This window comes from Orbicella franksi, chromosome 1 (assembly GCF_964199315.1).
Source record: "Orbicella franksi chromosome 1, jaOrbFran1.1, whole genome shotgun sequence".
NCBI classification, from domain to species: domain Eukaryota; kingdom Metazoa; phylum Cnidaria; class Anthozoa; order Scleractinia; family Merulinidae; genus Orbicella; species Orbicella franksi.
Genome location: NC_138145.1, coordinates 13451296 through 13464060, shown reverse-complemented (window position 1 = coordinate 13464060; position 12765 = coordinate 13451296). Strand labels below are relative to the sequence as shown.

General features: G+C 40.3%; 1 protein-coding gene across 1 annotated transcript in view; it reads left to right on the top strand.

The window, feature by feature from the left end:
• Positions 1-12485, top strand: part of LOC145491919 (ribonuclease 3-like) — a 22632-nt gene extending 10147 nt beyond the window's left edge. The window contains exons 17-38 of the mRNA XM_081471220.1: positions 106-134; positions 379-457; positions 1116-1223; positions 1328-1466; positions 1845-1905; positions 4123-4182; positions 4287-4386; positions 4565-4602; positions 4694-4758; positions 5065-5135; positions 5547-5591; positions 5992-6045; positions 6744-6847; positions 7315-7420; positions 7603-7692; positions 7950-7995; positions 8085-8167; positions 8712-8815; positions 9186-9229; positions 9831-9879; positions 10392-10438; positions 11615-12485. Coding sequence (XP_081327346.1) covers positions 106-134; positions 379-457; positions 1116-1223; positions 1328-1466; positions 1845-1905; positions 4123-4182; positions 4287-4386; positions 4565-4602; positions 4694-4758; positions 5065-5135; positions 5547-5591; positions 5992-6045; positions 6744-6847; positions 7315-7420; positions 7603-7692; positions 7950-7995; positions 8085-8167; positions 8712-8815; positions 9186-9229; positions 9831-9879; positions 10392-10438; positions 11615-11982 — 1890 coding nt within the window. The 3' untranslated portion in view covers positions 11983-12485. The remainder of the gene's footprint in view (positions 1-105; positions 135-378; positions 458-1115; positions 1224-1327; positions 1467-1844; positions 1906-4122; positions 4183-4286; positions 4387-4564; positions 4603-4693; positions 4759-5064; positions 5136-5546; positions 5592-5991; positions 6046-6743; positions 6848-7314; positions 7421-7602; positions 7693-7949; positions 7996-8084; positions 8168-8711; positions 8816-9185; positions 9230-9830; positions 9880-10391; positions 10439-11614) is intronic.
• Positions 12486-12765: the final 280 nt, after the last annotated feature.

Sequence of the window (12765 nt, the reverse complement as noted above, 5' to 3'; positions counted from 1 at the left end):
ATCAAGTTGAGTCGATGTGGGGGCGAACTCGCCATGGGGCGAAACCGGCAGTTACCTTTGTAAAACCCTTTTAGAGGACCCAACGATTCTTTTTGTTTCATTTAGATCGAATTGGAGAAGATGCGCCTTACAAGGTGAGCTTGTAGATGCAACATGTTTTTGTGTCTAACTAAAATCTGTGAATGTTAAGGTTGCAATTGATGGCTTATTTCAGTAGATTTGATTCTATATGGAACAATTAATTTGCGGAGTTCGTTTCTGACGCGATTTGGTTCGGTCTTATTTTAAGGATCCATTTCTGTGGACTGCACACTATTTCAACTTCACGTTCAGCAAACGGTTACAATCTTTTCGTTGTACTTTTTTTCTTCTATAAAGTGCTATGCGTCGTGATGTGGTGGTAGAAGTGAGCAGTCGAGGAATGATCAAGACTGGTTTGAAGTCTGATATCTGTCAGGTTAGGTTAGCCCTTAATTCTCAGGAGTAATCAATATCTTACCAGTAGTTCTTCTCCTTAGAATATCACTACATTCTAAAGCAGGTGATAAGCCCAGTCCTGAACGACTCTCTGTCACGCAGATTTACGCTCTCTGGAGTGAATGATACGTGGCAGAGAGAAAGCCAGAACTGGACTAACAAGTGATCAGAACATAGAAAATCATCAAGCAGACTATATTGTCTTCCTGGGCCACTAAATTCTCACAATTAACATCCCAGGGAAAGGTTCAATGCTTCATATGCACATAGTTCACTATGATATGCACGAGCAGGTAGTTACTTAGCAATACATCGAAAAGTAATATTTGCCTAAGGAATGGGTATAAGAAAGGCACTTTCGCAGTGTATGACACAGCTCGATAGTGAGAGCAAATTGTTTGGAAATTGATGCCCCTGCAGTTTTTTAGTGGAAAGGCTGTTAAGCAACAGGAAGTTTTCTGATGGCAGTAACCTGTCTGAAGGGTATTGACGAAAATTACCGAAACGTTTTTGTAGCTTTACGAGGATTTTGTATTATCGGCGCTTGCCTACTTTGAGTCAGCTATCATTGAGATGTTGATATCGTTGCGGCAGAAAAGTACAGTGACAGCCTAATGTTTGCTTTCTGTGTATTTCAGCACGCCTTACTGCTTCCTGTGTTAGTACATCATGTACGCTATCACATGTGTCTACAAACACTGGACGAGAAAATGGGCTATGTGTTCAAAGATCGGTCTTTACTTCAGGTAAATTACCAGTTACAAAATATCGTTGTGTTTGTGTGATGTACGGTTAAGAATGGCGTGGTTTGTGTATTTATTTCATTGTTTGACTGTTTATTTGTCAACAGCTTGCCCTGACACACCCTTCTTATCACCTCAACTTTGGCATGAACCCAGACCACGCCCGAAACTCTCTGTCGAACTGTGGAGTGAAGCAACCAAGGTACGGAGACAGGAAAATACGGCATCTGCACACGCGCAAGAAAGGTATGTCTAAGTACCATGAGGTAGTTAAAGCTAAGGTTAGTGAACTACAATCACAGTCAGATCAACAAATACAAAACAGTATTAAGAAAACAGGGATTGCGTTTGATCTGAAACACTTGCTATACTCCAAGAGGTGGGGTTAAAATTCAGTTTGTTTCAGATGTTTTATCTCAAAATCTATTTCGATCCAGGTCTTCCTGGAACTAACATATATGTTTAGATTAGGCTTGATCAGTCGGTACTGAACGATAATATTGTCTGAGTTCCTTCTGCGAGTCTTTGTACTAGTGAATAGACTGCTGTATTTGGACTTGGTTGTCCGTCGTGCTTTTCTCAGTATAAGTCCACGTACGTTGACCATTTTCTCTGCTTCTGCAGGCATCACCCAGCTGATACGTGTCATGTCCAACCTTGGCAAAATGGACGAGTATAAGTCCATGTAAGTAGTTTGAAATTATTCGTGAACATTACGATAGTGAAATGGTTCTACCTTTTTTAGTGCATTCCTCTTATTGGTAGACTTTGAGTTGCTTACTTCAAGATGCGGACCGCGTTTTCCCGTTCAATTATGATCCAAGCACGAAGCACGAGGCGCAAACATCGACAGTAAAAAAGGACGCTCCGTATCTTACAGTACGGACCGATAAATCGAGGTTAATAAGATCTTTGCTGTGTCTCTTGCCATTGAGTAAGGAAGACAATTCCGGCCACACGCGAAAACAAAACAGGTCATTCTGTGGAATACAGCCCTTAGAATAAGTCACTTCCAGTGCGCGTAGGGTCTGAAAGTTAACACTAACACCGTTAATATCCTAACTACCTTTTACTCGGACTTTAATTCTCGAGAGTGATCGCTTGCCAATTTCTCCTTATAATATTAAGACACTGTCAAGCAAACATGATTGATCATCGCAGTTATACACACAACCTAAGCAGTTGTGAAATTAAAGCCTGAAGAAAATTCTGGGCTGTCACTGCGATACCGGTGCAGTGCTCTATCAACTGAGCTATCAAGCCAACTGGGAGCTGGTCATTTTATGAGATCGTAATATACCCGTAGATGGTGAAGAATACAAGTGAATATATGAAATATCATATATTTGAACCGCGGAGAAAGATATGAAGACGTGATTGATCATCGCAGTATCAATCATGTCTTCATATCTTTCTCCGCAGTTCAAATATACGATATTTCATATATTCACTAGTAAGAATGAAGACAGTCATCAGCCTGGAGGGTATTGTCTTAATGAACCAATAAAATCTCCGACCTGGCGTTTAACTTATTAGTACAATTAGTAGGAGAATCGATATGCCAGGCTTAAGACTTACAGCAGGAGTAGATCTTTCCTTCTTAGCCAGGGTGCATAAAAACACAATACAGTGAAGTCTGTTTCATGTCCTTGAAGATCATGAAACCAGAATTTTTGTCTGTGAGTTGATATTTTTCCAGTCTTCAATAACTATAAATATAACACCCACTCCAGCTCGATCCTCTGAGATAGTCATGCTGAGCTTGACTTGTAAACTCTCTCTAGTTTTGCTGACGATACTGGCACTCTCGCTAAATCTAAATCTCAAAGTAAAGCGAGAAGGAGACTAATTGGTGCCGGCAAGACAAAGGATTGGCTTCTAGACAGGTAGAGTAGGATAGTCAGCCAGATAGACCAATTGACAGGACGGTCAACCGACCGACCAACAGATGAGAGATCGACAGACACTGACGACAGACGGTCGGACAATTCTAGCACTTAGTCAGCCAGACAATCGGTTAAACAGTCGGTCAGACAGGCAGACTGACAGACCGACAGACCGACAGATCGACAGACAGACAGTTAGGACAGTTTCAGAACTGTCCCAAGTTCAATTTAGTGGAGTCATAGTAAGTGGTGAACGAAGACGTGTATGATTTGTGGCAGGATGATCAGCAAAAGGGCGATGGAAGTCACGGCAACTGGAACAGTTTAGATTAGAATCAGAATCGATTAGACTTTAATCCTGTAGAGCTCTGCATGATGGATATCAGGGTAGTTAGAATAAGAATCACAAAATAGTCAGTGAAGATAACAGAGCATGGCTTCCAAAGAGAAAAACAAGGTTACTGCAAGGTGATTTATGTTAGAGCGTTACTCAAAAAGACTGTTATTAACCCTTTTTAATCTCTCCCAGTCTTAACCATCCTTGCTCCAAACTCACACATGTACGCTACAGAGGTAAAATTACCTTTATCGACTTCAATTTGATAATCATTTAATTGGCTCACTTGCCAACCGACGCAGCACAACAGTTTCATTAGAAACTAATCCGTTTGTTCCTTTGCGGTTTATTTTCAACTATTCATTGTTTTTTTTTTTTTCGTTTAACACCAGACCTGAATGAAAACAGCTGACTAATGCACAAAGGTTCCAAGTAAATGTGTATCTCATCCACAGCGTTCCATTTCCCCCTACTCCCCTCACTTCCACATACGGGAGAATGTAAAATGGTTTTGAAGTAGATTTTGGGACAATTTTATTACGATAATCACACTAACCTTCATGAGTAATGACTGGCTTTCATGGCTTTATGAATCTGATCATCCAAAAGCGTTACCTTTTTTCCCTACATAGGGCATTAATTTGTGTCTGTCTTTGGGTATTTTCTCGATTGTTTGTAGGATACGACACAATGAGAGGCTTGAATTCCTTGGAGATGCTGTTCTGGAATTAATCAGCAGGTGAGAATACGTTGGAAAGTTATTATTCTTATCGAATTCTGCAATTACATTTGTATTTGATCTTGTATTTCGGCTTATTTGGTTCTGTTTGTTTTATACATTAGCGTTCACTTGTATTTCATGCTGCCACACAAGACTGAAGGAGGTTTGGCCATGTATCGCTCAGCTTTAGTACAAAACAAACATCTGTCTCAACTAGCCAAGGTGAATCGTAGGCACGTGTGAACTGATAGTCTTAAACAGGCTTTGCAAGTCACTTATATCTCAGATGAGCTTATCTCAAAGGCTATCATGATTTTGACATCTTCATCGCTTATTTTAGTGATAATTATTGGATGCTGCTGGTTCATTCTTCTAATGTACTCTTTCTTGAACTTGTCAGAAACTTGGATTGTCTGATTACATGCAGTACTCACATGGGTATGTATCCTACTTGACTGTCAACACTGACCTGCTTCCGTTATTGTTGCGCTACTCACACTGACCTTCTTTAAATTTTAAATAACTTCAGCCCTGACTTGTGCTTGGAAGAGGATCTCAGTCACGCCATGGCCAATTGTTTTGAAGCTCTTCTTGGTGAGTATTATTGACATCCCTTTCGCTTCAACCGCAGCAGTTTTGAAGTGTTCATAATTTAGGCTGTGGTGTTGACTAATGTTTCCGTGGGTCTCCGTCTTTGGGGTGGAAAGAATAGAGATCCTCGGAACGTGGCTGAATCATTATGCTTGGTGCCAAAAACATTGTGCTTTTTTTTACATATGATCATCGTTGTAAACGATAAAGTCAAATGACAGTTGTGCTCTCTGAAGTTATCGTCTCTTAACCTGAATTACAGTGTGGCAATGTCGTTAAATATGCTAATGAGTGTTGTTGCTTTTCAAGGTGCAATGTATTTGGAGAGTGGTTTAACATCAGCTACGGTCCTCTTCACTAATCTAGCTTTCGAGGAGCAGGTTAGTTTTGTTTTTTTTGGTGTGTGTGTCGCTAAATGTCCGTTCGTATAGTCTAGTAAAAGTTTCCAAAACGAGCAGCGATACACAAAGCAGCCTTTAAGTCTCAAGCGCGGATTGTCACTCATCTCTTATGCACTAAGAGCCTCATGTTGGTAGGACAGACGCAGAAGTTGATTGGCAATAATTTGTTTATGTCAAGTAAGTGTTCACTTCGCGAGAGGTCAAGGCTGGCTAAGACTTGGGACGATTGAGACGGAGTACGTGGAAAGACGAACAAAAAACCTGTTGGCCTAAGCTCTCTATTCTTCTCATGTTTTGGTGGAGAACACCGTATTTTTCACCTCCACTTGATGATAGTTTTATGTAAGATGCTTCTGATTTTTTCCATGTCTTTGTCTGTCTGGTTTTAAGGAACTTAGAGATGTTTGGACAAACTTGCCAAAGCATCCTTTGCAGGTAAATAATTGGAAGGGCTTCATTATTTGAGACTGTCCCGAGATGTCCCTTTCGTAAAATTTGAACGTTGTCGTCTTCCTTGCGTCGGGGAAGTAAACTGACTGGGTTTCATGGGTAGAGCAATTTGGTTTTAACACCTCATGTTCTAATTGTCCCGAAATGTCCTTACGTTGGGCGTGGCCGTTGCTTCTCGTAAATAATTCGCCGATAGTTTTCCTCATGCACTGCAAATTGTCTGCTTTCACATCTTCAAACTTACAATTCGTTGGGGGGCGGGCGGGAAGAAAGATTACTTCATACTCTTTAGATCCGCCAGGGGAAAAGGGCGAGGAATGGAATATCTGTTTATTTATTTTCTTGATCATTCAGAGTTGACTCTTCGTATTTTGTCATCTTGTAGGCTCAACAACCAGATGGTGATAGGCACCTGATACCTTCGTCTTCGATTCTTCAGGTTTTCTTTTCGTTTTCTATGCTTTAGTGTAGGTTGGGCAAATACAAAAAAAACTAACTATTAATCGAAATCTAATTCGTCCGATTCATCTCAAGTTTTCCGTGTCACTACGGTTGCTTAGTAACACGATGTAAGTCATGGCGCAAAGCAGTCAGGATAGCGTTCGAATTAATGCTATTCTCTGACCGACCGATCAAAATCGTACGTTGTTCGGCCGCGTCCGACTGTATTTGCTAAGGATCGTCAAAGTTCTTCTCCTCTGTTTGGGATATTTGCCTAGAGGAGTTACAAATCAGCTACGGATTGCGAAGAAGATTACACCGGAAAATTGCTTAAAAAGAAAATAAGAGGCGTCTACATGCTGGAAAACTAGTTCACGTCGTGTCCAAGTTTGATTCTGAACCCACTCTTTGTCTTAAGATACGTAGTTGATACTTTGTCCAGTCCCACAGGTTGGGGAAAAGGACGAAAGATGCCCAAACTAACATGGGAACAAGAAGGGACAAAATGAAGACAGCTTTTACCAATCAGCTGTGGTGTTTAGTTCAGCAAAAACAAATAAAACCAAACAAGAAAGCATGTAATTTTGATGAAACTAAGACGTTACTAACAGAAGGATGATGGAAATGTTACTATATTTTTAATCTTCGTCAAGTTAACTAGTAGAACGTAAATTCCTATTGACTTTTTTTTATCAGAAATTAGAGGAGTTTGAACAAGCCAGCGGAATCGAATTCAACCACATTCGTCTGCTGGCGCGTGCTTTCACTCACCCACAAGTCGGCTATAACAACCTCACACTGTAAGTATCAAGTGGACATTCTGCAATTATACAGTGACTATGTTTAGAGTGGTTTTTATTTGAGTGACGTAAAACCAAAACCAAACCATTTACTTACCAATTAGACTACTCTGCCAACCTCAAACTGTGGTAACCAAAACCAAAACCAAAGTAATTACCTGATTACTTTCGACCTCAATTGAAAACCTCTCGATTTGCATTTTATAGAGTGAATTGCACATAGCATTTCTATTGTGATAATAAATGCTTACAAGAATTATGATGTGAGGTTCAGTTTAGGCTACAAACGATCTTCAATCTTAACTGATTTGCTCAGAGGAACACAAATCTGGTTGCGGTTGAGTCCAATGGGCGATCAGCGAGCAGTTCACACATCAAGCTCTACTTAGTAGCTTGAGATTGGAGAACACCCTTCAGTTAACCAGTAATCTCTTTTTCCTGACTCTGTTCTTATCATTTCCCTTCAGTGGTAACAACCAGCGGATGGAATTCTTAGGAGACTCCGTTTTGCAGTTCGTTGTTTCAGTGTATCTCTTCAAGCACTTCCCTGAACACCACGAGGGACATCTTACGGTAGGGCTCGTTGACGTCGTTACTGGACGTTCCTGGACGTTCCTTGTCCAAGCGATCGGTTGAAAATTTTATTCATATATTTATGACAAGGTTGAATTGAGTTGGAAGCAAACTTAGAATATGATTTTCTTGGTCTTTTTTTCCTTGCAACTCTTGTTAACAACCCTGTTGTGTTATCACAGCTACTACGGAGTTCTCTTGTCAATCATCGAATCCAGGCGACGCTCGCCAGAGAGCTGGGTCTAGACAAGTTAATCAACTTTGGAGGCCAGGTATGTGGTTTTTCTCTATCAACCTTTTGGTGTCAATTATTATTATTCTGTAATAAATAGTCAGATGAACAGTTTCCTACGTGTTATATATTTGTGTCGCTCGTGAAATTTGTCGTCAACATGAAATAGCATACTACAATTTTGCCGATCAAATTTGTTGACTGATATCTTTGCCACCTCCACGCTCTTGCGTTCTTCTAACCTGATCCATTCGTTTAGGTCAAACATTTTTTTCTGAATTTTTTTCCCGACATTAGGGGATCAAGGCCTTTCGCGAGAAACTCCTTGCTGATATCCTAGAAGGTAAAGTGTTCCTGCATTTTTGAATGCAGACTTTTTTTCGTTTTGAATAGTTCATTTGTGGCTCACTTTCCTTATTTTATGTTCTATAGCATTTGTCGCTGCGCTGTACGTGGATAAAGGTCTCAGATATGTGGAGGTGTTCTGCCGAGTCTGTCTGTTCCCTCGGCTCGAGGTAAAACCTCTCTCGAGTCTATTTACACATTTCCAACACTGGCAGTTTTTCGTAGAAAAAATTACACTTGAAAACCTTCTCATTTTCATTTATCCGGCAGAAATAGAGCGAACACTTACCCGACTGAATGCTGGTCAAGCTTTATAACTTGCTAGTTACTAGCCTCATAGAAAATCGCGTCGATGCTCCGATACGGAATGTAGACAGAAAAGATTCTTATTTCTCATAGTTCACGGCACATAGAACTATAAAATGTGAACGCCTTCAGTAGCTTGATTTGTTCTTTTATGTTTATTTTCACTTTTTGGCATACCTATAAACCATCTACTGCTTACTTCAAACTTTGTCAAGTCTGTTCTATGCAGCTCTGGCTTGTAAATGTGTCTTTAAAGTGTGAACAATCCCTGGATGTATTTAATTTGATTGTTTTCCATAAGCAATGAATCTCCTCTGGAAATCGCTTTTACGCCCCTCAGTGTACTTTTGACTTTTCACTCGCCCCTTTCCCTCGCGTATCATTTGTTTTGAACTGTTCCCTTGTCAGGAGTTCATCATTAACCAGGACTGGATGGATGCTAAGTCTCAGTTACAACAGTGTTGTTTGACATCACGTGAGCAGGGTAAAACACCTGATCTTCCACAATACAAGTAAGTTCAACACTTCTATGGTGGCGTACATTCCACTGACTGGTTACCGGTCGTTTATCCCCTAAGTCGATTAGCCCCTAGCCGGTTAGTCCCCAACCAGAAGTCGATTAGCCCCCATATTCACGCTTAAAGAACGAGAAATAGACAGTTTTCGACTTCTGGTTGGGGTCTAATCGACTATTGGCTGGAGGCTAAATTCGGTTGGGGGCTAATCGACGTAGAGCTAAACGGTTACACACAAGACTTATTAGCCTGCGCGTACAGACTCCATTCGTAGCCTCGATCGGTTCGAGAAAATTCAAGTTACCACTGTCACAGTTCAAACAACTTGTGTTGTTAATTTTTCTATATTCTGTTTTCTTCCTTTAAGAGTTCTACAGAACAAGGGTCCTGCTCATCACAAGCACTATACAGGTGAGAAAGTCAGCAACAATTTGCAGTGAAAAATCTAGTTAGTAGCTTGTATTAGTGACAGTGCATTGAGAGGGGTGATAACTTACAATTAAGCCCTCACTAAGTTTAGTAATCTAGTTATTTCTGTTTCCGGCAACTGCAATGCTCACTCCCTTTTTGTCTGCGTGGCGGGTGCGTGAGTAATATTAGGCTGATTTAGCAAGAGAACGGGAACGTCACTTGACGACGGTTTGCGCAGTACAAATACCCAAATATGGTCAAATTAGAACAGAATCCAGGTTATTCTGCGCGCCCTGCAGTCGTCATCTGACGTTCCAGTCCTGTTGCTAAATCAGCCTATTTTAAATAGAAAGTTAGAGCGGGGGTGCGCGAGAGCGAGAACACACCACACGCGCGGTCGCCGCGCGTGTCTCACCCCTCTAACTTGCTCCCTATTGTTACTCGAGCGAGTGCTGCTTCGCAGCCTGAATCATTTTCCCTTGAGCGCTGATTTTTCCTAACTATGCATAGTAAAGATGTAGCTCATCACCTGGTTCTCTTCAATGGGAAGCTGCCGGTTCAAACTTTTCAGTTCTTCGCTTTCTCTTTTCCTCGTCATCAGTTGCTGTTTACTACAAGGGAAGAAGACTAGGATCTGGTGAAGGCAAAAGGTACATGTTACTTAAACTCACGGTTGAAAGAGTTCAGAGAACTTTTGAACGACAGCCCTTCATTAGAAGAATTATGTAAGGTTTGCGTAAGAAGCGTAACAATGCTATATCAAGGTTTTTATTTGCTGCTCTCGCGTTAGACACAAACGTGTAAAAAGTGAGCCTGCTGGCGAGCTGCTCACTGACGTTTTGTCATTTTTTAAAATTATTCGTCTAGTGTCCTTTATTTCCTTGTTTTAGAAAACATTGATTTTTTTCATGCTTCTTTGTAATCTTTCTGTGAGTATACAGCCCCTGGTTCTTCAAAGACCGCATCAAATTTGTTAGTTGTACAATTATGCTAAATAGATAGATTATATAGAGCACAGTGGCATTTCTTCACCGCACAAAGTTATCTACTCTTTAAACAACATGTACGGAAGCTAGTAAGTTGAAACTGCACTGGTTATTTGAAAAAATCCAATTTGCGTTTTCTCAGCTAATCTAAAACATGCGCGGTTTTTCTCCTGCAGCATTCAGCAAGCAGAAATGGCGGCAGCAAAGGACGCGTTGGCTTCGCGTAAGTACTGCTTTTTATTGCTACCGACAGACCATTTTATTGTTCAAAAGAATACTAACACATATGAAAATCTCTTAGTATAGTACTACGTAACTGTATTTGTCACGAGCGAGCGCGCAGCGACGCGAAGCGGGCGAAAACAGAAATATAACGACCCTATATTTTTGTTTTGACTCGCTCATATCCCCAGTGATTGATATTTTGCTTGCGATCTCATCATGTCGACGAACTCAAGACAAAATAGAGGGTGTGTGGATAGACTAACGTAACTGCACCAAAAGTTACCTGGAAACGATAAGCAGTGGCGTTGGGTTTTTTAGATGTGATTTCATCAACCATCGCAGCGATGTAGTCGTAAGATGCGTTGCTTTTTCTTTGCTAGTCAGTTGCGAAACTTTCTCAAAGTCCTTCTCGGTTCTAGAGACTGTAGTCTCGGCCCGAAACTTGCGCTTCTTCTTCTCTAGCCTGCATGCAGACGTCTACTTTTTTTCTGAAATAGTAGGATTCATTACGCAGGCTACTTTACCTCGCGCTCTTCGCACTCAAGTTTTGAGCGTGGTCTCAATTTTTTTGCTTTCCTACCTCGGCTTTCCCAGCTCGACTTGTGGGTAGGTCTAGTCAGGTGCTTGTATCTGTTCGAAGGAGAGTAAGAGAACAGTTGTGTAAAACACTCTAAACACACTTTTTACACTCCTTTTTAATGAGAATATTACTTTGTCCGTTCCAGGCTGATAATTCTTATTTTTTCTGCCGATTTTGGGCTGAAAACATTCTCGTGAATATTCTTAGCCTATGACATTTCGGTTCGACTTTGGTGCCGTTGAAGTAATTTTGTAGCTAGACTGCGGGCAATAAAGCCTGATCTGACACACATAACTTCTGCAGAAATGTTATTAGCAAAGGGCTAATGCTGTTTTTGTTATTTTTTGGTTAGTTTTACTGTATGGAGAAAGGCAGAATTTTATACACAAAAAACAACACAAAATATTACATTCTTTTCAAAATCTCAGTCTCAGGTTTATTCTTAAAATATTCTTAAAATCTCGCAAATTTCAGCCTCGATTTTTCTTATAAAAAAAAGAGTGCACATGCCAATTTCTTTGTAACTCTGCTTTCTAAGGGTCTAACGCTGTTAGCTTTGTAACTTGATGGTTGATCTTGTTTATTTTCCGACAGACTATTTTCCAGAACTAGCGCGACAGAAGCGTCTTCTTGACCGAAAGCATCAGGGACGGCGGCGAAATTACTGGAACAAGGTGCCGCGTAAAGAAAGGGAGAAAGACGAGCAAGATGAAGAAGATGCAGAATACGAACCGCGCTGGGAAGAAAATGAGGCTTTCGAAGAAAACGATGACACCGACGAGAAACAAGACGAAAATATCACACAGGAGGAGCAAGACGGAAATAACACACAGGAGGAGCAAGACGAAATTAACACACAGGAGGAACAAGACGGAAATTATAACGCACCAGAGGAGGAAAATGAACTCGGTGACGCAGTGCTAGAGGATGACACAGTTGCTGCGTCACACACCTTGGCGTGACTCACATGTCATGTACGTCACGTATCTTGTAAGGCTTTCTGCGCTGCAAGATTGGTCAAGGAATTCCTGTTGGGTTATATACGTGACAGATTTGTCGCGCAGAAACGCATTATTGACCTTCTAACTAATGTTGAATCAAATTATGTCAAATTCGAGAGCGGTTTTCTTGTTTTCACATTGTTTTAGCAGATATTGAAAGAGTACAGTTTTATTTATTGTAGAGAATATTTTAAAAATATTGAAAGCAAAGCTAATATATATTTATCAGGATAGTTTTTATGGCCATGGACAAGTGTAAAATAAAATGTACAAGCTGACAAAAATTTTAAAAAACATATCAACTTGTAATTTTTTTTGTTTGTTTGTAATTTATTGGTATATCTGAGAAAACTACTTGAACTTCACGGTGATTGGCTGAGAACAGTCCAATTAATCGTTAATTTTTCATTTGCGTCGCAGTGCATATAATAAACGAATAATCATATGAAAGCTCGAACATTTAAGGATTTATACTACTCATGATATTTGAAAATTGGATTTACATTACTCGTGATATTTGAAAATTCTTTCAAATTCCACTCACCCAAAGGCTTGTGTAATTTTGAGAGAATTTTCAAATATCGTTCGCAGTGTAAATCCTTAACTACACTCTCATCCATAGAATTATCTGTACTAATCCTGCATGTTTCTCATTTTCTTCTTCGAGTAATAAAAAGGCTCATACGTAAAACCGAAACCGAAGTAATCACAGCAAACGCAAATAGCTCAGTAAACCAATCAGAA